This window comes from Pan troglodytes, chromosome 23 (genome assembly GCF_028858775.2).
Source record: "Pan troglodytes isolate AG18354 chromosome 23, NHGRI_mPanTro3-v2.0_pri, whole genome shotgun sequence".
Classification (NCBI taxonomy): domain Eukaryota; kingdom Metazoa; phylum Chordata; class Mammalia; order Primates; family Hominidae; genus Pan; species Pan troglodytes.
In genome coordinates this window covers 31,905,483-31,929,889 of record NC_086016.1, presented here as the reverse complement: position 1 = coordinate 31,929,889, position 24,407 = coordinate 31,905,483, and the positions used below count along the sequence as shown (strand labels likewise).

At 50.1% G+C, this 24,407-nt stretch overlaps 3 protein-coding genes and 1 long non-coding RNA gene across 48 annotated transcripts in view; 3 read left to right on the top strand and 1 right to left on the bottom strand.

The window, feature by feature from the left end:
* The window catches only part of ASCC2 (activating signal cointegrator 1 complex subunit 2), a 49,943-nt gene extending 46,921 nt beyond the window's left edge, over nt 1-3,022 (top strand). For all 43 annotated transcript variants that reach the window (XM_054675773.2, XM_515064.8, XM_063808111.1 and 40 more), the window contains 2 exons: nt 1,085-1,164; nt 2,449-3,022. In XM_054675773.2, the coding sequence (XP_054531748.1) occupies nt 1,085-1,164; nt 2,449-2,620 (252 nt within the window). In that variant the 3' untranslated portion in view covers nt 2,621-3,022. The remainder of the gene's footprint in view (nt 1-1,084; nt 1,165-2,448) is intronic.
* A 48-nt stretch (nt 3,023-3,070) lies between these two features.
* Nucleotides 3,071-13,317, top strand: LOC134809719 (uncharacterized). Its single transcript, XR_010156100.1, has 4 exons — nt 3,071-3,309; nt 4,401-4,657; nt 9,442-9,524; nt 13,256-13,317. It is a non-coding gene; the product is annotated as an uncharacterized LOC134809719 (long non-coding RNA).
* Nucleotides 13,318-21,658: 8,341 nt separating this feature from the next.
* Nucleotides 21,659-24,218, bottom strand: UQCR10 (ubiquinol-cytochrome c reductase, complex III subunit X). 2 transcript variants are annotated; one of them, XM_063808123.1, is made up of 2 exons: nt 24,010-24,218; nt 21,659-21,925 (listed from the first exon to the last, which is right to left on the bottom strand). In XM_063808123.1, the coding sequence occupies exon 1, from the start codon at nt 24,216-24,218 to the stop codon at nt 24,030-24,032; it is 189 nt and encodes a 62-aa protein (XP_063664193.1). In that variant the 3' UTR covers nt 21,659-21,925; nt 24,010-24,029. The 2 variants fall into 2 exon arrangements, with proteins under 2 accessions (XP_063664193.1, XP_001137262.1); XM_001137262.5 differs by having other exon boundaries at nt 24,069-24,218.
* The window catches only part of ZMAT5 (zinc finger matrin-type 5), a 36,576-nt gene continuing 36,259 nt past the window's right edge, over nt 24,091-24,407 (top strand). Inside the window, exon 1 of one of the 2 annotated variants that reach the window (XM_515063.8) lies at nt 24,091-24,353. The gene's annotated coding sequence lies outside the window, so the exon portion shown is untranslated. The remainder of the gene's footprint in view (nt 24,354-24,407) is intronic. The other variant, XM_009438132.5, reaches the window with a different exon arrangement.

Below are 24,407 nucleotides of genomic sequence, written 5' to 3'. Positions count from 1 at the left end.
TTGGCTCACTGCAACCTCCACCTCCCGGATTCAAGTGATTCTCCTGCCTCAGCCTCCCAAGTAGCTGGGATTACAGGAGCTCGCCACCATGCCTGGCTAATTTTTTGTATTTTCAGTAAAGACGGGGTTTCACCATGTTGGCCAGGCTGATCTCCAACTCCTGACCTCAGGTGATCCACCTGCCTCGGCCTCCCAAAGTGCTGGGATTACAGGCATGAGCCACCACACCCAGCCTTCTTCTTCTTCTTCTTTTTAGAGACAGAGTCTCGCTTTGTCGCCTAGGCTGGGGTGCAGTGGTGCAGTCATGGCTTACTACAGCCTCAAACTCCTGGGCCCAAGCAATCCTCCCACCTCAGCTTCCCTAGTAGCTGGGAGTATGGGCTCACACCACCACGCCTGGCTAGTTTTTATATGTTTTTGTAGAGATGGGATCTCACAGTGTTGCCCAGGCTAGTCTCAAACTCCTGGACTCAAGTGATCCTCCCACCTTGACCTCCCAAAGTGCTGGGATTACAGATGTAAACTACAGTGTCTGGCCTTTTTTTTTCCTTTTTAAAGCTACTGGCCACCAAAGCCTGTCTGTGGTCCCTAGGTCCCAGTTTTTCCTTGCACTGTTGGCAGAGAAGGCTGTCCTTGAGAGTGGGCACTCCCACACATGCCGCTAGTGGTGCCACAGTGAGGCCTAGGCCTGCAGCTCCCGGGACCACTTAGCTCCCACGGGTGGCTCCCGCAGTCTTCAGGGCCCTGCACAGCCTCTCACAGTGGCCATCCTGGCTTCCCCACCACTCCCATTTGTCATTGTTATGCCATAACTATGGTCTATCCACTCTACCAGCCTGTCCAGGAAGCCTCAGTCCCTTCAGCTGCCACCCGCTCAGGGAAGAGGTGGGGCAGGGGGCTCCTAATGGAAACCTCAGACCACAGTAATCCCACTCCATTCCTGGGCATCGCTCTGCCAGGCTGCAGCTTCCCCCCACACCTGGCATGGAGGCATCGACAAGCTTCACTTGAGCAGGGCCTCATCGCCGCTCAGGAAAATATGGCAGCTCCTGACTCCAGATTTGGTCTCCTCTCCCTTCCACAGCCCGACCATTTTGTGCAGGACCCTGCAGTGCTGAGAGAGAAGGCAGAAGCCAGGCGCATGGCCTTTCTCGCCAAGAAAGGGTGAGCATTCAAGGGGCTGCTTCTGGGGGGACCCCTCCCACCATCTGGGCAGGGCCTAGCCAGCCACCCAGGAAACCCACACGTACACCCTAAGTGCTCCATGTGTATTTAGTTCTCACGACAACCCGGTGAAGTAGCTACCATTATCACTATGCTTATTTGACAGATGAAAAAACTCAGGCCCAGAGACGTTAAGTAACCAGCCAGAAGTCACACAGCTAGTAGGTGATGTAGCAAAGATGGAGCCCAGATGGCTCAGCTCCAGGGTCCGCACTCATAACCATTACTTGGTGAACACAGGAGGGGATTTATCACCCAACGTGTCCAGGGCTAGCTGATATCAGGCAGAGTGTAAATGTGAGAGAGCTCAGACAGACACACACACATCCTTTCTGGCTGATAGAGGTATGGAAGTGACGGGCACTTGAGTTGGGCCCCTCAGGGTGAAAAGGCCTCAGAGGAGTTTGTCATATGAGGGCAGAAAAGTAAGAAAGCAGGCGTGGTCAGGAGAGGGATCTTCGAGGGGAGCTGAGATCAGTACCCAGAGACTCCTCATCCAGGCCCCGCATCTTCCCAGTGAGGAAACATTGAGAGGGGCCAAGGATCTGCCTCCACCTAAGGCCAAGCCAGGAGTAGAAGCCCACTCCCGCATCCCGGCCCTAGGCTTCATGCAGCACTGTCTGCTGGGTTCAGGAGGCCTGGCCACAGGGAAGGCATTTGGATTTCATTCTGAAGGCAGTGGGGAGCCACAGAAGGTTGTTGAGCAGGGAGCAGAGCAACCCTGACTTCTCATCCATCCCAGCCCACTGAGTGCGGAGCTCTGGCAAATCCCAGTGGTCAAGATGGTCTGAAAGGGCCCTAGGTCACATCTGTGAGTGCACTTGGTCTTTGGAGGCTGCCAGGCAAAGCCCTAGGGTGGAGAACAGGAGTAATGTCTCAGCTGCAGCATGTGGCCCCAGATGGAGAAAGGAGGAGACCCACCTGAAGCCCTCCCCGTCTCCTGTAGGCTGTGTCAGCTCTCTAGCTGTTCCTCCGCTACACGTAGCAATGGGCAGACCTGGAAGCAAGGCCCAGAGAAGAGAAAACACCAGGCTCGGGGCTGGTCAGAGCCCCAGGGCCCTGCCCCTGCCGGGCTCCATCTCTCCTTCCATCTGAAGTTGGAACATGAGTGACCAGGCCCAGTCTGTGTCCTCTCCTAGTGAACACCAAGGCAGGCTGTGGGCTCTCCCGCCAGAGCCTCTTCCAGCTGACAGGTTCTCGTGGGGTGGGTTGTTCCTCCCTCAGGTACCGGCATGACAGCTCAACAGCAGTGGCCGGCAGCCCCCGAGGCCATGGGCAGAGCCGCGAGACAACCCAGGAACGCAGGAAGAAGGAAGCCAACAAGGCGACAAGAGCCAACCACAACCGGAGAACCATGGCTGACCGCAAGAGGAGCAAAGGCATGATCCCATCCTGAGACCTGGTGCAGGGCCAGCGGGGAGGCAGCGGCACCAGACTCACCAGGCCGCGCTCCCATCGCCTGGGGCCTCCTCACTAGGGGCCCCAGGTTCAACTCAACCCCTCAACAGCCTCAGCTTTGCAGCCCCTGAGAAGGCCGCCTCTCATCTACCAGCCAGCCATGAGCGCCTTCCTGCAGAACACACAGTGCCTTATGCCACAGCCGAAGAATCCGTGGGGCCGGCAAGCAGGCACCTTCCCCCAGCTGCGCTGGCGGGAAAGAGATGGGGATGGAGTCCCAAGGCAAGCGCCCCAAACCTCGGGCCACAAGACACCACTTCCCCTTTACCCTGGACAGCAGGAAACCTGTATATTCAAAAACACAAAAAGTCCTGCTAATAAAATTTTTGACCCTTTCAAACGATCTGTGTATGTCCATGACCCACATTCCCTGTGTCTCATTCTTCAGGGACAGCTGCCAGCTGGAGGACAGGAAGGCAGGATGGTCACTGTGCTCTCTCCATCATCCTCTCCTGCTTGTGGCTCCTGTAACCCCTCTGATGCTGCTCTGCCTTGCTGTGTGACCCCAGAACATCACCCCCTTCTCTGAGCCTCCAGTCCTTGCTAGTGGAATGAAGGGCTGGGTGGGGTGAGCCCCTGTGGTCCTTTGCATTTTCTCATTCAGTTATGACAGCTCCACTGTAAGAGGTAGGTACCATTTTCAGCCCGGTAGTACAGATAAGGAAAATGAGGCACCAAGGGCTGAAGGCACCTGCCCCGGCCACAGCTAGGAAGTGGCAGAACAGGGATTGGACCCTGGCCTTTACAGGGCTCTAGACCCCTGTAGTTGGTGTCATCTCCATCTCACAACTGGCCCAAGGACATTCAGCCAGTGGCAGAGGCAGTACCCAAACTCAGCACCTCATGGTTGTATCTACATTGTAATAAATCCCCCCAAATCTAAAGTTCGGACAGAAACCTTAAGAAACAAGTGAGAATGTCGCTGCCAAGCCCTGTCAAAGTGAGTGGGACTTTGGCCTGTTAACTCAAAGCCCCTTCCCAGGCATGGCCAACCAGTTCCTAGCGTGGCAGCAGATGCCAGGCCACACTGCGTGTTGTCACTCAATGGCGAGTCAACAGCGGGGCATTGACTGGGCTGACCCTAGCCCAGCCTAGCCTGGAGCCCCATCCTATCAGCGGAAGCCAGGGCCCATGCCTGGCTGGACCTTGACAAATCACCCTGGATGCTGGTGCAATTTATTTGCACGTGCTTAGGATGAGTCTGAAGCAGAGGCAGACAGGCACTTGATGGATTGGTTTTGTTAGGTCAGCCCGCACAAGTGAAAATCAATAGCAGTCCCTCTGCCTGGCCAGCCCTCTTGGTGTATTTGAGATGCAGAGCAGATACGGGGGTGGTGTCCTCCCCCTGAGCTGCTGAATTAGCTGAGATCAGGCCCAGGGTCAGCCGTCCTGACAGGCAGCAGGAAGACTCTGTTTCCTCCTGGAGGCATTTGCCAGGGACCTCCCTAAACTCCTCAGGTCCAGTGCTTGTCCCTGGAGCAAGGCAAGGTGAGTTGGGAGTTCCCAGGATTTACTGGTCTTACCGGTTCCTGTTCACACGGCCCCTCTCACATTCTCTTAGTCATCTATACCTCCCACCCACCTGGACTGGTGTTCAGGCCTCATGTGAAAATCCTGGTTTAAAGTATTTGAGAAGGAGTCAGTTTTTCAAATTTTTCAGAATGTAGTGCCAGGTCAAACTTCATCTCCCTTGAGGATCTACTACTTTCTCGTTTCAGATCTTGAAAGCACTCTTTCAGAGGTGCTTTGAAAACAGCTCAGGGGCCATCCAGAATGGTGTTCCTACGCCTACTGCCTCACCTCTCAGGGCCTCAGTTTTCCCATCTGTACAGTGATCCTGTTGGACCAGATGAAATCTTTCCACCTGGTGCCAGTTAAATCCTCTGAGGAGATCCCAAGGTTTAATTAACGTTGGCAGCTGCTCCAGCCTGTGCAACATAGCAAGACCCGATCCCTCCAGAAAATAATAAATAAGGTGGGTATGGTGGTGCACACCTGTAGTCCCAGCTACGCAGGAGGCTGAGGCTGGAGGATCACTTGAGCCCAGGAGTTGGAGGCTGCAGTGAGCTATAATCATGCCACTGCACTCCAGCCTGGGCAACGAGTGAGACCTTGTCTCTTTTTTTTTTGAGACGGAGTCTTGCTCTGTCACCCAGGCTGGAGTGCACTGGCACGATCTCGGCTCACTGCAACCTCCGCCTCCCGGGTTCCAGTGATGCTCCTGCCTCAGCCTCCCGAGTAGCTGGGACTACAGGTGTGCACCACCGTGCCTGGCTAATTTTTGTATTTTTAGTAGAGACGGGGTTTCACCATGTTGGCCAGGCTAGTCTCGAACTCCTGACCTCGTGATCCACCCACCTCAGCCTCCCAAAGTGCTGGGATTATAAACGTGAGCCACCGCACCCAGCCAGAGACCTTGTCTCTTAAAAGGAAAAAAAAATTTGCAGCTGCAGAAGTGTTAGAAGCGAAGTGGGGCTAGAAATGCCTGCTGGATCACTGCATCCCACCATCCCCACTGCTGCTTCTACACAGGTATTTTCTAAGTGCCTTCTCTAGGCCCTGGCAAAGAACACGACTATCACATTTGCCAGCAAGCTTTGAAGACCTTGCGTCTCCAAGAGGACTTAAGACTCCAGCATCTTTGTTCCTAATCTGTGGGTGGCAATGTCATGGACATGTGTGTTTGAACAGTGCTTCTGTGCCTCTGTGAGGTGGTGGGGCAGAGCCGGTCCTTGTTTACTAAAAGGGACCCGAGCCCCCACAGGGGTGGGAGGATGGGTTAGGCTTAAAGAGCCAGGTGCAGTCTGGAAGAAGAAAGGATTGGTGAGAACTTGCATGGCCCTGCCACACCAGGAGCTTGGGTAAAATCATACTGGGAGGGAAACAAAACAAAAAAAGTCAATACCCAAGAAATGCAGGGGGGTAACTCGACCACCTCTGTAAAGAAGAAAAAAAGCAAACAAAAGAAAAATGCAAGGGGGTGTTGTGTAGCCGTTTAAAATGATATCAACAGAGACTTGGTAGTGACATGGGAAACTAAATATTCAAGAATTTTAAAAAGTAGAATACATGATTGATGCACCATGATGGTGAAAATGTTAATTTTTTTTTTTCATACAAACAAAGCAAGTCTGGAAGGGAATGTGCATAAATGAAAATAATAGAGGCCGGGCATGATGGCTCACGCCTATAATCTCAGCACTTTGGGAGGCCGGGGCAAGTGGATCACCTGAAGTCAGGAGTTTGAGACCAGCCTGGCCAACATAACGAAACCCCGTCTCTACTAAAAATACAAAAATTAGCCGGGGGTGGTGGCACACACCTGTAATCCCAGCCACTCGGGAGGCTGAGGCAGGGGAATCACTTGAACCCAGGAGGCAGAGGTTGCAGTGAGCAGAGACTGCGCCATTGCACTCCAGCCTGGGTGACAGAGCGAGACTCCGTCTCAAAAAATAATAATAATAATTAAAATTAATTAAAAAAATAAAAATTAGCCAGGCATAGTGGTGCTCAGCTGTAGTCCCAGTCCTGACTATTCATGAGGTTGAGGCTAAGCCCAGGAGTTCGAGGCTGCAGTGAGCTATGATCAAGCCCCTGCACTTAGGCTTGGATGACAGAGCAAGGCCCTGTCTCTAAAAAAAAAGAAAAAAAAAAAAGGCAGAAGGGAAGGAGTTAAGGCCAGAAGGCAGGCCAGCCCACTGCCTAGTCAGTGGTTCAAAGCGCAGCTCTCAGTGTTTGCAGCTTGTTCTCAGAAATCAGGGACTGGGCGGTCAGCCCGGCTGGAAGGGAAAAGGAAGAGGAGGACAAGGGCATCCACTCACATATTCGCCAAAAATCGACTATGTGTCAGGCATGTGTGAGAAGAACCCAGACTCTGCCTTCTTGGAATTCACTGTACAAGAGGCATGTGGATATTATATAAGACATTTTGTAAAAATGATTAATAATTGTGCTAAATCCTAACACATGAATGAAGAAATGAGTGGGAAGAGAAATAAGCAAAATCAACAGAAAGAGGCTGAGAGCAAAGAGAATTCCCAGAAGCAGAGAGAGAGAGAGATTAACTAGGCAGAGGCAATGGGGTTCACTGGGGCTCTGCCAGGAAGTGGCGGGGAGGCAGCCAGCAGGAAGAATGGAACAGGAGGATCCTTCTTGGAAGGAAATTGGCATTGACAAGGAAGAGGGGGCTTAGAGGTGGGGAGGGGTGTTGGCACCCAGAGCATGTTTATGGGATGCCTAGAAAGAGCTGGGGAGGCACCCAGGCTCCAGGGGACCCACCTGGGGGAAGGCCAGTCCCCAGGGAGAGGAAGGGTGGAGCAGAGGCTCCCCAGAGCAGCTTGGCATCTGGCCTTCTCTAAATCTCTTGAGTGTGGGGCAGCAAGGCAGGGGCTTTGACTGTGGCCAGAGGCTGTTGCAATTCAGTAGTCAGAACTAGGGTTAAAAATTCATTCTGAGGGCTGGGTGCAGTGGCTCATGCCTGTAATCCCAGCACTTTGAAAGACGGAGGTGGGTGGATTGCTTGAGCCTGGGGGTTCAAGAACAGCTAGGGCAACATGGCGAAACCTCGTCTCTACAAAAAATAGAAAAATTAGCCAGGTGTGGTGGCATGCACCTCGGGAGCCTGAGGTGCATAGCTCCTGAGTAGCATAGCTACTCGGGAGCCTGAGGTGGGAGGATCACTTGAGCCTGGTGGGGTGGAGGCTGCAGTGAGCCCTGAGCATGCCACTGCACTCCAACCTGGGCAACAGAGCAAGACCCTGTCTCAAAAAAAAAAATCGTTCTTTCTAGAGGTTACCCTATGTGTGTATGGGGTGAGGGTGGGGATCCTCAAAACGAGCATGAAATTCTCACTTCACATCACACTGAAAATTCCCTTCCAACGATCGATAATCAGCAAGAGGATTTCATACAGACTGGCGGAATTCAGTACATCTTAAAGGGCATTTAGTCCAGATTTTCTCAACCTGTTTCAACCCCCAACCAGCCCCAATCTTAGGCTTTGGAATTCCAGACATCCCCCCCTCCCCTGGGGGTGGGGAGCTTTGTCCTGCTTAAGACTCTGCTGGGGCCGGGTGTGGTGGCTCACGCCTGTAATTCCAATACTTTGGGAGGCCGAGGTGGGCGGATCACCTGAGGTCAGGAGTTGGAGACCAGCCTGGCCAACATGGTGAAATCCCGTCTCTACTAAAAATACAAAAATTAGCTGGGCATGGTGGCACACATCTGTAGTCTCCAGCTACTTGGGAGGCCGAGGCACAAGAATCACTTGAACCCGGGAGGTGGAGGTTGCAGTGAGCCAAGATCACGCCACTGCACTCCAGCGTGGGCAACAGAGCAAGACTCTGTCTCAAAAAAAAAGACTTCGCTGAGCTTCTGTGGCTCTCTTCCAGCCATGGAGGTTTCCTCCAGCTTTACTTACTGTGGTCTGAATTACAAAAATGACAGGTACTTAATTCTAGTTTTCTGAATATGAAATGATGACGGTGACGCTGCCTTTTCTAGCAACAGGAGTCCACTCTCAGCACTCTGACATGTCCCTTAAGTGCTCTGCCATCCTAAGGAGATTGTAATTATGGTTTTCTCCTCCTTAAAGTGATTTTACGCAGAAGAGCCAGGTGGAAAAGGGGCCCCCAGTGAGAAAAGCACCAATGATTCCTATAAAGTTAGGAATTTCTCTTTCTTATTTTATTTTATTATTATTTTTAATAATACAGACAGGGTTTCACCATGTTGCCCAGGCTGGTTTTGAACTCCTGGGCTCAAGTGATCCTCCCGCCTTGACCTCCCAAAGTGCTGGGATTACAGGTGTGAGCCATTGCGCCCAGCCATCTCCCTTCTTTTAACCACCCTGCCAGAAACCCCTTTGCACACATCACCTGCTATTTCCGGGGGGCACAGTTTGAAGCATGGAATTCTGGGGTCCTAGGGCCATGAACAGTTATAGAGTGGCCCGTCACTCTGGGTTTTGGCTGGTAGTTCTCGCTGGTGGGACAGAATCGGGGGTGGCTTGAACTCCAAGGCTTTTGCCTCCATGGGTGACTTCTGTCGTGAAACAGCCTCTCCCCAGGCCCTTGTCTCTAGGGAAGGTTGGAAACTCCATATTTGAGCCCTTTGGATGGGAGTTTGTTTAGAAGAAAGTGAAGCTACTGGCCCCTTCACTCTGATGGGCTCCCCAGGTGCCCCATGACAGAGCCAATGTCCACAGCCCAGCCTTCAGGGCCAGAGGCCTTGCCACAGGACAGTGACAGTGACAGATGAGGACCAGCTTGATGACCTGTCAAACAGGAGGTGGCCTGTCACACCTGGAAAACCACACTCCCCTGCTTGAGAGAGGCCTACACAAAAAGGCATTTAACGCTCCCCAGGGTGTTAATTCAGAGTAAGACGTGATGGCCAGGTCAGACCTTTTCCCTGGGGGACCAGGGTCCTCTAAATGGCTGGTGGCCTATTTTGCTTTTGCCATTCAGAGCAGGGGCTAGGCTCTGGGGTCAGAACTGAGCTGGGCTCAGCCACTCCCTGGCTCTCTGACTTTGAGCAAGGTGGCCTCACCTTCCGAAGCCACAGTTGTCCTATCAATAAACTGGAGATGTTGGCAGGGTGGCTGGGATAAGGTGTGTACAGTCCCGGTCTGCCGTGAGACAAGCTAGTGAGCTCACAGGGACTTGCCCACAGGGACCGGGCTGGGAGAGGAGTGGCAGGTACTTCCCGCCAATGCTCCAGCTGGCTTTCTGTGCACCCCACACCCCACTCTCTTGGCAGAGCTGCCCTAATTCCTCCTGGGCCATCTCCCATGGGCTCTGGACGGCCTGGATACACAAGCTGGACACAGAAGGACAGGCCTGGTAAGTGTGCAGTCGGTGTCCTGGGAGCCCAGAGGAGGTGCCCCACACAGCTTTGTAGGACTGGAAATTACCCTCAGTGAATCCTTGAAACAAAGCCAGGAAAATGGTTGATTAAAAGTCTTGTTTGGAAGTTCAGGCCGGGCGCAGTGGCTCACGCCTGTAATCCCAGCACTTTGGGAGGCCAAGGCGGGTGGATCACCTGAGGTCAGGAGTTCGAGACAAGCCTGGCCAACATAGTGAAACCCTGTCTCTACTAAAAGTAAAAAATTAGCCGGGCGTGGTGGCATGTGCCTATAGTCCCAGCTACTAGGGAGGTTGAGGCAAGAGAATTGCTTGAACCCGGGAGGTGGAGGTTACAGTGAGCCGAGATCGCACCACTGCACTCCAGCCTGGGCAACAGAATGAGACTCTGTCTCAAAAATAAAAACAAAAATAAAAAGGAAGTTCAGTCACTTGCTTTTGGCTGCAAAGTGGCTGAGTCAGAATTCAAACCCAGATTTGCAGCTTCCAAAGTCCATTCTCTCAGCCCCTATAGGCTTTCCTCCCCTATAGCTAGGCACTTGAACTGGAAGCTACAATACTCCACATGTGGTTAGCTCAGCACGAAAAAGAGGGCCTATCACCTCCTTTGTTCTAAATACCTTGCTTTTGCTGATATAGCCTGTAATTCAAGTCATTCTATTGGCAGAGGGGCAGGGGAAAGGGAAGAGAATAGAAAGCTGGGCAGGGGAAAGGGAAGAGAGTAGGAAGCTGGGCAGGACATATTTCCCCAATCTCTGCTCTGCTGTAGCCTCTCCTGACTGCCAGTGGAGGGAAAGGATTCCCTGCAGAGGGCCCAATGGAAGGAGATGTTTCCATTAGGAAAGCTTGGTGAGCTAAGGAGATCAGGCATCGCATGGAGTTGCAGCCCCAGGGCAAGAGGTGGCCCTCCCTGTTTGGGGCCTGCACAGGAGGGAGACAGAAGCCTGCTGAGACAGCAAGGATGGAGGGAACTGAGAGGACTCTGTTCTCAGTGAAAGGTGTTGGGGAGAGATAAGGGATGCCCGAGGAAGATACACGGTTACTGGGGCTTAAAATAGTGTTGGAGGCATGGAAAATGAGATTGCCAAGGGACAAAAAGGAGAACACAGGAAAGCGATCAGGCCTCAGAGGGAGGGAAGGGATGCCGAGAACACGATTTTAAAGCAGCTGGGACAATGAGGGGGAGGCACTTGGCTGATTCAGCTGTACAGTCAGCCCCAAAGCACTCAGCCTGCATTTTTGTGGATCAAATATGCTAATTAGGCACAGGTCCCTGAAGACTGTGCGGGGAGACCCATTCATTTACCCTCTGTAGCAACATAACAAATGACCCCTCCTAGACCTGTGCTAAGCACATCACAAGCACTCTCATATATTTTCCCAACCACCCTGTGACATGTCAGCATCATTATTCCATTTTTCAGATGAGGAAACTGAGGGTCAGAGAGGGGAAACAACCTGCCCAAGGAGCCCCAGCCAAAGAGCAGCAGGGCTAGGATTCAAACTCAGGCATGTCCTGTCTCCCTAATCCATGCCCAGGCATAAGGTGATGGAGCAAAGGAAAGCCCAGCAAGGACCCTATTTGGTAGGTTTGTGAAGTGAGATTTGAGGTAGCCTGGGTCTTACATGTCAGGCTAGGGAATATGAACTTGATCTTGTTGTGGGCAGTGGGGAGCCATTGAAGGTGTTTAAGCAGGGGCATCAGTCTGGCCTTACAAGAGTGCAATGGAGGCTGGGTGCGGTGGCTTACGCCTGTAATCCCAGCACTTTGGGAGGCCGAGGTGGGTGGATCACCTGAGGTCAGGAGTTCGAGACCAGCCTGACCAACATGGTGAAACCCCATCACTACCAAAAATACAAAATTAGCTGGGTGTGGTGGTGCATGCCTGTAATCCCAGGTACTTGGGAGGCTGAGGCAGGAGAATTGCTTGAACACCGGAGGCAGAGTTTGCAGTGAGCTAAGATCGCGCTGTTGCACTCCAGCCTGGGCAACAAGAGTGAAACTCCATCTCAAAAAAAAAAAAAAAAAAAAAAAGTGCAATGGAGAAGAAGGGTTCCAGAGCAATCAGGGAAGGTTCTGGATAAAAGTTTTTTGTTTTGTTTTGCTTTTTGAGACAGGGTGTCACTCTGCCACCCAGGCTGGAGGGCAGTGTTGTGACCTTGGTTCACTGCAACCTCCACCTCCCAAGCTCGAGTGATCCTCCCACCTCAGCTTCCTGAGTAGCTGGGACTGCAGGTGTGCACCACCACACCCAGCTAATTTTTATATTTTTTGTAGAGATGGGGTTCCCGCATGTTTCCCAGGCTGGTCTCAAACTCCTGAGCTCAAGCGATCTGCCTGCCTCAGCCTCCCAAAGTGCTGGGATTACAGGTGTGAGCCACTGTGCCCAGTCTAGGCAGAAGTTTCAAAATGGGGATAGGCCAGGAGCAGCAAGAAGGCAGTCAGCACCAAGCAGCTGCCAGCCAACACTTTCGCTACACTCCATCATTGCTCTGTCCTTGATGCCTGCTGGAGTCTGCCCTTGGCATTCGGTCTATATATAAATTCAAGCATATCAGGCCAAGGCCCCAAAGAAAAGAGAAAAATGATTTTTTTTTTACATGGCACATAGTAATAAATATGAGCATAGCCAATGGTCCTGCATTTGGATCTCTGCTCTACTCTCACTAGCTGCGTTACCCTGGGCAAGACACTTAACCTCTCTGAGCCTCATTTTCCACTTGGAATGACGATCCAGTGACACAGGGTGCATGTGCGGCACCTGGCCCAGGCCTGCCCCCAAGTGAGTGCCCAGAGAAGGCACTATTTTTGTGTGTGTGATCTTCTGTGTGTGCTGGTTGCCTGCCCCACACAGTACAGAGTGTTCGTCCTTTGCTGTCACTCAAGCAGCCGCCACAACCTCCATCTTGTGCAAGGAATTTGTATTCTCTCCAACTTTGCACATTGCTCAGGCATTTTAAATTCATTGATTTCTGTCCTTTCCCCAGAGGACTTCAAACTCATTTGTAGGACGGTCCTTGTTCCTTGTGTTTGGAAGGGCTGACTGAGTCATGGGGATGGAATCTATTTCTTTTTAATAACTTACATTGCTTTCCCCCCTTAGTACAAAAGCAGTAACATGCTCGGTGTGGCTCACACAAATAAGCAAAGGAAAACTACTGATAATCCTGCCATGCGGAAATAATCACTGTTAAGATTTTAGTTCTTATCCTTCCAGCATTTTTTTTTTAGAAAAAAAGAATACACATAATGGTTTTCTACAAATATGGGATCGTACTACACATGCTATTATCACCATTTATTCAGGTAATGAGATACTGTGAACATCTTTCTGTTTCTCATCTGCATCATGTCGAATGGCTTACTTGTCTTCTATTATACCATGCTTTAGTCGGGCAATTCCCTGTTTTTGTACATTGAGGTTGTTTCTAATTATTTGCTGTTAAGCTACAATGAAGAGTCTCCTGGCTAAATATTTGCCCACAATCATGATTATCTTCTCAGGATAAATTCTTAGAAATAGAATTGCTGGGTCAAGTTTTTTGACTGATGTTGTTGAATGGGTCTTCCCGCCAGCAGTGTTTGAAACAATCATTTCCCATATCTTGGCTCATGCCGGATATTATAATGATTTAAAAAAAAAAACTGTGTGAATTTAATAAGTAAAAGGACATCTAGTGATTTTTATTTTGCCAATCTGTTGTTACAGAGCTTCAAGAAGCAGATGCAGGTATAAAATGGGCCGGAGAAAGATACAGAGGTAGGGAGGGGAGTGTGGTGGGTACCCATAGTCCCTTCAGTACGAAAGATTTACCACCTCAGATGCTGGACGTGCTGTTGGCCTCTTCAGGGATTGGCCAGGCTGAAGAGAACTGCCCTGCCCTGTCTGCCCACTTCCTAGGCAGCAGCCTCCAGCGAGTGATCAAAAGAGACTACAGTCTGGGTGCGGTGGCTCACGCCTGTAATCCCAGAACTTTGGGAGGACAAGGCAGGCAGATCACTTGAGTCCAGGAATTCAAGACCAGCCTGGGCAACATGGTGAAACCCCATCTCTACCAAAAGAAAAAAAAAACTCAAAAAGAGAGGCTATAAATGGCCCTGGTCACCCAGATCAGGACAGCTCTGAACGGCCATGCTTCAGAACTAACCAGGGTCAGCGGAAGCCTTTGTTGAAACTGCATCTATGGCCAGATGCAGTGGCTCACACCTGTAATCCCAGCACTTTGGGAGGCCGAGGCGGGTGGATCACAAGATCAGGAGTTTGAGACCAGCCTGGCCAACATAGTGAAACCCTGTCTCTACTAAAAATACCAAAACTAGCCAGACATGGTGGTGGGAGCCTGTAGTCCCAGCTACTCGGGAGACTAAGGTGGGAAAATCACCTGAATCCAGGAGGCAGAGGTTACAGTGAGCCAAGATCATGCCATTGCACTCCAGCCTGGGTGACAGAGCAAGACTCCATCTCAAAAACAACAACAAAAACAAAAACACAAAGAACACATCTACATCTTGGTCTGACTTCTTTTTTTTTTTTTTTTTGAAATGGAGTCTCACTCTGTCGCCCAGGCAAGAGGGCAGTGGTGTGATGTCAGCTCACTGCAGCCTCTGCCTCCCAGGTTCAAGCAATTCTCCTGTCTCAGTTTCCCAAGTAGCTGGGATTACAGGTGCCCCCGCCCCACCATGCCCAGCTAATTTTTTGTATTTTTAGTAGAGACGGGGTTTCACCATTTGGCCAGGCTGGTCTCAAACTCCTGACCTCAGATGATCCATCTGCCTCGGCCTCCCAAAGTCTTGGGATTACAGGCATGAGCCACCACGCCCAGCCAGTCTGACTTCTTCTGCTGGTCCTGTTTCTTTTCCTTGGTCTACACTAGCCCCCAGTGGAGTCCACTCCCCAGGGAACCCAGCCTGTGGTTAGGAAGCATCCTTGTGTCTACCTGGGACAAGCTCAAGGTGTGCTTGGTGTACAAACCTAGAATGTTCTGAGAGCTGGGCCTTCCTTCTTTGGGCCACCATGACAACACAGAGGTAAAATGTTTTAAGCCCTGGCAGGCAGCCCTGGGGTGCCAGAAGCTTCTAGGGTACCCTCTGGCTGGGTTATTTAAGCAGTCAGCTGGGTGGAGATTTACTATACAGAGTTTACTTCCCTTGACACCCCTCCTAGATAACAACACCCTCAGAAACAACAAGAATTATGGCTGCCATTGTGCAGTATCATGGGGGTTATTTATTTTACAGATAAAGGAACTGGCTCAGAGAGGATAAGAAACTTGTCTGAGTTCGCACAGCCAGTGAATGGTGGGGCTTGAAGTCTAACCCAGGACTGTCCATTCTAAAATCAATGCTCTTGGCCGGCCACGGTGGCTCATGCAGGTAATCTCAGCACTTGGGGAGGCTAAGGTGGGTGGATTGCCTGGGCAACGTGGTGAAACCCCATCTCTATTAAAATACAAAAAATAAGCTGGGCGTGGTGGCACACACCTGTAATCCCAGCTACTTGGGAGGCTGAGGCACAAGAATCATTTGAACCCGGGAGGCAGAAGTTGCAGTGAGCCGAGACAGTGCCACTGCACTCCAGCCTAGGAGACTGAGTGACACCCTGTCTCAAAAAAAAAAAAAAAAAAAAAAAAAAGATAAAAGAAACAAAGCGCATGTAACATTACTCTTCAAACCAGAGTCACTCTCCATAAATTATCAGTTTGATTTTCTTCATAGCCCTAACCTGAGCTGAAATTCTTTTTTTTTTACTTTTTGTAGAGACAGGGTCTAATGTTGCCCAGGCTAGTCTCAAACTCCTAGGCTCAAGCGATCCTCCCGCCTTGGCCTCCCAAAGTGTTGGGATTACAGGCATGAGCCACTGCGCCCAGCTTAAGAGATATTTTTGAGCACAAGAGAGAAGCTAGGGAAATGACATTAACTCCAGTACTCTTAGGAGAGTGGTCCTGCTTGCTCAGAGCTATGTGGGATCAGAGACCTTCTGGAACTCACTTTCCAAGGTACCCAAGTATTTAACTTTTCCTAACACCTGTGCTGGGGAGCAAGTGGGAAGCCCTTGAGGCTTTCTGACTTTAAAGACTGTCCCAGCTTTTGCCTCCAGGAAATGCCTCAGGCTAAGCTTGGGAGGGAGGAGAACTTTTTTCTAGTTATAAACAGCTTCTTGGTGCCAATCGGAGGAGGGTGTTAATCCTACCTCTTCCCACCTGCATGGCAGTCCCATCCAGGGAGCTCTGGGGCGGGGGGGGTGGGGAGGCAGCTCTCATTTGGCAGTGCCACCGAGGGACAAGTCCTCATTGGCATCTGAGGAGGGAGTCCTGGGCCACAAAGCAGAGGGGTTCCAGGCCTGGAGCCAGAGCTGGTGGCTCACGTTTCTTAGCTCTCTGTATTCACTCTCTCTCAGGGAAACCCCCTTTTAATTTATGTACCCCACCTTATAAAAATAATACACGGTTGATGCAGAAAAGTTAGAAATCTAGAAAATACAATGGCAAAGAAAAATAACGGTGGGATGCAGTGACTCATGCTTGTAATCCTAGCACTTTGGGAGGCCAAGGTAGAAGCATCACTTGAGGCCAGGAGTTCAAGACCAGCCTTGGCAACATAGCAAGACCCCCATCTCTTAAAAACAAACAAAAAATAGGCCGGATGGGCACGGTGGCTTATGCCTGTAATCCCAGCACTTTGGGAGGCCAAGGTGGGCAGATCACCTGAGATCAGGAGTTCGAGAACAGCCTGGCCAACATGGTGAAACCCGATCTCTACTACAAAATAAAAAAATTAGTCAGGCATGGTGGCGGGTGCCTGTAATCCCAGCTACTCGGGAGGCTGAGGCAGAACTGCTGGAACCCGGGAAGTGGAGGTTGCAGTGAGCCGAGATCACGCCACCTCACTCTAGCCTGGGTAACAGAGCAAGACTGGGCACAATGACTCACGCTTGTAATCTCAGCACTTTGGGAGGCTGAGGCAGGAGGATCACTTGAAGCCAGGAGTTCAAAACCAGCCTGGTCAACATAGCGAGACTCCATCTCTATAAAAGAAAAATTTTTAAATTAGCTGGGTGTGGTGGCAGGCAACTATAGTCCCAGCTACTGGAGAGGCTAAGGCAAGGAGATCCTTTGAGCCCAGGAGTTGGAGGCTGCAATGAGCCATGATTGTGCCATTGTACTTTGGCCTGGGCAATAGAGTAAGACCCTGCCTCAAAAAAAAAAAAAAGACTTCTTAATAAAACTAACTTTAATTCTTTATGCATTTTTGTTTGTTTTCAGATGGTGTCTCGCTCTGTCACCCAGGCTGGAGTGCAGTGGCACGATCTCGGCTCACTGCAACCTCTGCCTCCCAGATTTAAGCGATTCTCCTGTCTCAGCCTCCTGAGTAGCTGGGACTACAGGCAGACACCACCACGCCCAGCTAATTTTTGTATTTTTAGTAGAGACAGGGTTTCACCATGTTGGCCAGGCTGGTCTCGAACTCCTGACCTCAAGTGATCCACCCACCTCAGCCTCCCAAAGTGCTGGGATTACAGGCTTGAGCCACTGTGCCTGGCCCCTGCTTTATTGTTTACCAGAATGTTGCCCTCAAATAATTGGGAACAATTTAATATAAGTTGCAATCTTCAACCCCCAGAGTCATTCTCTACGTGATGCTGAAATCATTCATAAACATCTGAGACCAGGGATAGTGCCTCACGCCTATTTTCCTAGTGTTTTGGGAGGCCAAGGAGGGAGGATCACTGGAGGCCGGGAGTTTAAGAGCCTTCTGGGTAATGGCAAGACCACGTCTCTGCAAAAAATTAGCTGGGCACAATGACACACACCTGTACTCCCAGCAACTCAGGAGGCCAAGGCAGGAGGAGCCCAGGAGTTCAAAGCTGCAGTGAGCTATTATGGCGTCTCAAAAACAAAAGTCTTAGAATAGCCTCCGCTTTGGTTCAGGGCTCCTTTTTTTTTTTTTTTCCTCAAAAAAAAAAAAAAAGCACACACACAGAAAAAACAAAAAAACTTCTGAATAAAACTAACTTTAATTTTTTATGCGTTTTTTGTTTGTTTGTTCTTGAGATGGGGTCTCGCTCTGTTGCCCAGGCTGGAGTGCAGTGGCACAATCTCAGCTCACTGCAACCTCTGACTCCCCGGTTAAAGCGATTCTCCTGCCTCAGCCTCCCGAGTAGCTGGGATTACAGGCATGAGCCATCACACCCGGCTAATTTTTGTATTTTTAGTAGAGACAGGGTTTTGCCATGTTGCCCAGGCTGGTCTCGAACTCCTGACCTCAAGTGATTCACCTGCCTTGGCCTCTCAAAGTGTTGGGATTACAGGCGTGAGCCACCACGTCTGACCGCGCCTGGCCTGGTTTAGGTCTTGATTTGACCCCCAGAGCTATACTATCTTCAGCAGGTCATGATTTTTCTAGGCTTCAACTTCGTCTTCACAAAGATACACCTCAGGTAGGAAAAACTGGACAATTTCTAGGGTCTCTCCTACCTCTCCATGGGTTTCCTGACCTGAATCTTCCTCCATCAGAGAAGATTCTGGATAATCCAGCTCTGGCTGAATCACATCAGGCTGTAGGTGAAAGATGGCAGACGGGTGAGTCATTTACCTTACTAGGCCAGGCAGCTACCCCAGCTACAAAACAACTGCTCTATGCCTGCTCAGGGCTTCCCAGTGTTCTCCTCTGGCACTCCCAGCCAGGAGGCACGGTTTCCAGCCAGGCTGCAAGGTCTCTAACAGCCATCAGCTCTAACCAGGAGCCAGGCATCAGCCTCCTAGCTAGGCTCTCTGCTTTTATTCCCACCCACTTCCAATCTAGTTGCCCCACAGTTCCCAGAGTGAGGTTTTTATATGACAGAGCTTGTTGCTCCCTTGCTTAAGACATTTTCAGTAGTAGCTACTCATTCTAATTTTGGTAAAATCCAGATTATTTATTTATTTATTTATTTATTTTTTTTTTTTGAGATGGAGTCTCACTCTATCGCCCAGGCTGGAGTGCAGTGGTGAGACCTCAGCTCACTACAACCTCTGCCTCCCAGGTTCAAACGATTCTCCTGTCTCACCCTCCCAAGTAGCTGGGATTATAGGTGCACGCCACCACGCCCCCGCTAATTTTTGTATTTTTAGTAGAGACAGGGGTTTCACCATGTTGGCCAGGCTGGTCTTGAACTCCTGACCTCAAGTGATCCATCCACCTCGGCCTCCCAAAGTGCTAGGATTGCAGGCATGAACCACTGTGTCCGGCCCAGATTCTTCACTATGACTTACCAGGTCCTGAATGATCTGGTCTCGTGTATTCTCCACCTTCAACCTCATGTACCTGGCCTGTTAGCTCCTGCAACACAGCAAGTGCTTTCCCCATAGGGGCCCTAAAACCTGCTACTTCCCCTGCTTTGCCTCTAACGCCCAACGTAAGTGGCTCGTCTTTATCACCTATCGGTCTCAGCTCTTCTGAGGCTTCCCTAGACCAGCTGTCACCCTGGTTAATCCCTCCCTCTCCTTGCACTGCTTCCCAGAGCCTTTGGCTCAGTCTGTGATAATACAGGATGGCTTTTAGTGTCTTCCCCATAGAAGTTTAAGCCCCACATGCTATATTACCATCATATGTCCTGCTAGCACAGTGCCTCACAGTGGCCAGCCAAACACTTGCTGAATGAATGACCAGACGTTTCTCCAACTCCACCTCTTCACATTCCTACTGCTCCAGCCTTCCAGCAGAATCGTCTGGTTTTCTGAGTCCTTAGCATCCATGTCTCTCTGCCAACAGTTTCTTCCATGTGCCAGCATCTGTGACTGTGCTAACTGCATTACAGCTCGTCTATTTTTTTTTTTTTTTTGAGATGGAGTCTTGCTCTGTTGCCCAGGCTGGAGTGCAGTGATGCGATCTCTGCTCATTGCAACCTCCGCCTCCCAGGTTCACGCCGTTCTCCTGCCTCAGCCTCCCGAGTAGCTGGGACTACAGGCGCCCGCCACCACACCTGGCTAATGTTTTTGTATTTTTAGTAGAAATGGGGTTTCACCGTGTTAGCCAGGATGGTCTCAATCTCCTGACCTCGTGATCCACCCACCTCGGCGTCACAAAGTGCTGGGATTACAGGCGTGAGCCACCACGCCCGGCCTACAGCTCCTCTATTTTTAAAAATTTAATTTAAAAACATTTTTGGCTGGGCATGGTGGCTCACGCCTGTAATCCCAACACTTTGGGAAGCCAAGGCAGGAGGATGTCTTGAGTCCAGGAGTTCGAGACCAGCCTGGGCAACATGGCAAAACCCTACCTCTACAAAAAATACAAAAAAACTAGTGGGGAGTGGTGGCGCACACCTGTAGTCCCAGCTACCTGGGAGGCTGAGGTGGGAGGATTGTTTGCACCCAGGTCAAGGCTGCATTGAGCTGAGATCAGGCCATAGCATTCCATTCTGGATGACAGAGCAAGACAGTCTTGCTGTCTCCCAGGCTGGAGTGTAGTGGCTCAGTGTAACCTCCACTTCCCGAGTTCAAGCAATTCTCCTGCCTCAGCCTCCCGAGTAGCTGGGATTACAAGCATATGCCACCACACTCGGCTAATTTTTGTATTTTTAGTAGAGATGGGGTTTCACCATGTTGGCCAGGCTGGTCTTGAGCTCCTGACCTTAAGTGATCCACCTGCCTTGGCTTCCCAAAGTGCTGGGATTACAGGTGTGAGACACTATGCCCAGCCAAAAATTTTTTTTAGAGACAGGGTCTTACTCTCCCCCAGGCAGGAGTGCAGTGGCACAATCATAACTCACTGTAACCTTAACTTCTTGGCTCAAGTAATCCTCCCACCTCAGCCTCCCAAGTAGCTGGGATTATAGGCTGGTGCCACCATGCTCAGGTAATTTTAAATTTTTTTGTAGAGGCAGGGTATCTCACTATGTTGCTTAGACTGGTCTTAAACTGTTGGCCTCAAGCAATCCTCCCACCTCAGCCTCCTAAAGTGCTGGGATTACAGGCCTGCAACTCCTTTAATACTCCCCAAAATCCCACACAGTATGTTCTACTACCCCATTTTACAGATAAGGAAACCGGAGTTCAGCAAGTTCAAGTGCCTTGCCCTTGTGTATTAGTCCATTTTCACGCTGCTGATAAAGACATACCCGAGACTGGGTAATTTATAAAAAGAGGTTTAATGCATTCGCATTTCCACATGGCTGAGGAGGCCTCACAATCATGGTGGAAGGCGAAAGGCCCGTCTTACATGGCAGCAGGCAAGAGAATCAGAGCCAAGCAAAAGGGGAAACCCCTTATAAAATCATCAGATCTCGTGAGACTTATTCACTATCACGAGAACAGTGTGGGGGAACCGCTCCCATGATTCAATTATCTCCCACCGAGTCCCTCCCACAACACATGGGCACTATGGGAGCTACAATTCAAAACGAGATTTGGGTGGGGACACAGCCAAACCATATCACCTTGGTTCCCATAGCTAGAATCAGTGGAGTAAGGATTCAAACCCACCAACTAAGCACTTTTATGCACTGAACTCATCAGAGTGGAACTGTGGCAGGAGGCTGTGACCCAGAGAGGTATGACTGCTTACCAAAAGATACTCAGTAATAGGCAGAATACACCAAGCTTGTCCAACCCGTGGCCTGCAGGCTGCATGCAGCCCAGGATGGCTTTGAATGAGGCCCAAACACAAATTCTTCAACTTTATTAAAACATTATGAGATTTTTGCACAAACCATTGTTTTTTGTTTTAGCTCATCAGCTATGGTTACTGTATTTTATGTGTGGCCCAAGACAATTCTTCCAACATGGCCCAGGGAAGCCAAAGGATTGGATACCCCTGAACTATACCCTAGGGTCGGGAGTGGCTAAGACCCCTAGGCCAGGGTCTTTCCCCCAGCTAAGGCCATAGTGCTTCCCCATGGCCAAGACAGTGAGGTATTTAAGAATGGAATTACTGGCTTAGAAGCCAAAGTTGACTGTAATATCTCCAACTCTGGCTCCTGTTTTGAAAACCAGAATTCTTTGGAAGTTAATGGAAAACTCAAAATAGCAGATTCTGCCTTTGGGGTGTTTGCAGAGGGCTTTGAAGTGGTCTCAAATTACTGACAAGTGAAGATCAGGTAGAGTTAACAAAGTAACCAATGTAGAAGCAGGTCTCAAGGGCAATTCACATTTATTTCCTGAGCATGCTGACTAAACATACTTCAAACACAGCAGAAGGTAAAGAGTCTGTTTTGTAAGTAAAGCCGTTTCTTGCCAACAGCGAATGGTGGTCCATGAAGAGTACCTTGAGCATCATCTTCAAGCTGAGGCTCTAGCTCTGGGCAAACAGCTGCTGGGTGGACCTGGTCCTTCTGGCCTGGATGGGGGCCTCCAAGGAACTACTTGTTCTCATACTTGTGCTTGATGTGTTTCCACAGCTTCTGCATTTTAAAGACAAGAGCCACAAACTTTGACCTTTGCCTCTCACATTTTACAACTACTCCCACTGCCCTGGTCTCTAAAATGAGCTTGGGGGAAACACATGCCATGTCCTGATTAAAAAGATACACTTGTGGTGGGCAAACTCGAAGCAATCCTATGCTTGATGCACATTTTTTTTTTGAGACGGAGACTCGCTCTATCGCCCAGGCTGGAGTGTAGTGGCGCAATCTCAAGTAGTGCGTAGTCCCAAAATGGCTCACTGCAACCTCAGCCTCCTGGGTTCGAGCGATTCTCCTGCCTCAGCTTCAAGAGCAGCTGGGAATACAGGTGTGCGCTACCCGGCTAATTTTTGTATTTTTAGTAGAGATGGGGTTTCGCCATGTTGGCCAAGCTGGTCTCAAACTCCTGACCTCAAGTGATCTGCCTGCCTTGGCCTCCCAAAGCGCTGGGATGACAGGTGTGAGCCACCGCGCCGAGCCTTCATGCATAATTCTTGGCATTTATAAAATACTATGATGCTTTCAATCACCAGGTGAAGTAAGTGGAAAGGGGTGATCTTAATTTCACAGGAAATTCAGTTTGAGATTGAGGGAAGTGCCCCAAAACACACAATTATTAAGGAAAACAGCCTGGAAGATGTCTCAGTTCTTCAACTCCCATGAAGAGATTATAAGTGCGTAGTCCCAAAATATTTCACCATGAGCCATTTAAGACATTTCCTGGGACCTAAATTGGCTGAAATTCTCATTCCCAGAAGCACAAGAGGTTGAGCACAGTGGCTCACGCCTGTAATCCCAGTACTTTAGAAGGCTAAGGCAGGAGGACTGCCTGAGCTCAGGAATTCAAGACCAGCCTGGGCAACATGGTGAAACCCCATCTCTACAAAAAATACAAAAATTAGCTGGGCGTGGTGGCGCATGCCTGTGGTCCCAGCTACTCAGGAGGCTGAGGTGGGAAGATCACTTGAACCCAGGAGGTCAAGGCTGCAGTGAGCTGTGATCATGCCACTGCACTCCAACCTGGGCGACAGAGTGAGATCCTGTCTCAAAAAAACAAAACAAACAAACAAAAAGCACAAGGAAAATGGGTGAGTTATAACAACATACTTGGATGTCTCTCCAGATCAATGGGAGTGGTTAACAGAACCACTTGCAAGAGATGGGACAGTGGCAATGCTTTCATATGGGGTAGGAAATTGCACTGGTCACAGGCAGCATAGCACTAGTGGACAGTGCCTTCCCGGGCTGCAGAGTCAGACAGTCTCAAATTAAAAACACAAGTGAGTGGTGGAACAGGGCTATATGTATAAGGCCTACTCCAGCACAGTCATAATTTAGCGATATAAAGCATGCACTGCACCTAGCACAGTGCATGATACATAAAAGTCAAAAATGTGTTGCGATTCCTACCTCATGCTTCCACTTTCTCTTGAGGAAGGTAAGCAATGATTATTTTTCAGTGGTACCACCTACCAGGCATGTGGCACCCTGCCTGCATCTCATGTAATCCTCACAATCGTGCTCAGGTTACTATTAATATCTCCATCTCATAGTTAAAACGGAGTTCAGAGAAGAAACTTGCTCAACTTAATGCCACAGTTAAGTGACAAGGACCAGTGTTCCTATCCAAGGCTTTCTGATTTCATAGCCTCCACTCTCAACCATTAATACCAACTGTCTACGTGGGAAGCCTTGAGGACCAGAAGCGCCGTCTGAAACTTCAGCCACGGCGTCTAAGGTGTCTAACGTCCTTTTCACGACCGTCGCCTGCTCAAATCTGCCCTTGAAACTCTGAGAGACAGGGGTCCCGTTTCTGGCCCTGACTTGCCCCTGGCTTCCTGTGCACCTAGTAAGTCCTTTGCTCTCACTAGCCTTTAGTTTTTGCTTCTGATAATGGGCAAGTGGGTATGTAGGGTGGCACACAGCAATACTTACAACCCCTGTAAAATGAAATATATTAACCTCGCTTAACGTTTTAGAATTCACATCAAGCCAAGGGGACAGACGGCGGACTCGAGACAGAAGACGCCGACGGTTTACCCCTTACCCCCTTCCTGGTAAAGGTATACTGAGTCCCATCCCACCTCTACTCCACTGTCACCCCTCAGGCGGGTCCAAGGTCAGGGATGGCACAGGCCCTCACCCCCTCGTTGATGTGGTCGTAGATAGCGTCCGCGCCTTGATCGAAGGCGCGCTCGAAGAACATGACGCCCACGATGATGGTGAGGGCGAAGGTGGAGGTCCTGCGGAACAGCAGGGAGTACAATTTCGAAGTCAACGTCGCGGCCGCCATGTTTCTTCACAGTCCAACTCGCGCCACCGCGCCTGCGCTGGGGCCGACCTCGTTCTCCAAAGGCCCTAGACGTGCAACACTTTATGGGATTTGTAGTTCCTCTGAATCTCAGCCTTCGTGTTTTGAACCACAGAGGTATTGCTATCCTGGGCATGAGGAAAAAAACTCATAAGATTCATATCAGGACAG

Bases quoted from the DNA above. Each gene is read 5' to 3' on its own strand.
- UQCR10 (XM_001137262.5), bottom strand. From the start codon at position 24,218: ATGGCGGCCGCGACGTTGACTTCGAAATTGTACTCCCTGCTGTTCCGC. The intron at 21,926-24,068 runs GTGAGGGCCTGT...TTTAAAATGCAG, and splicing joins ACGACCACATCAACGAGGGG to AAGCTGTGGAAACACATCAA.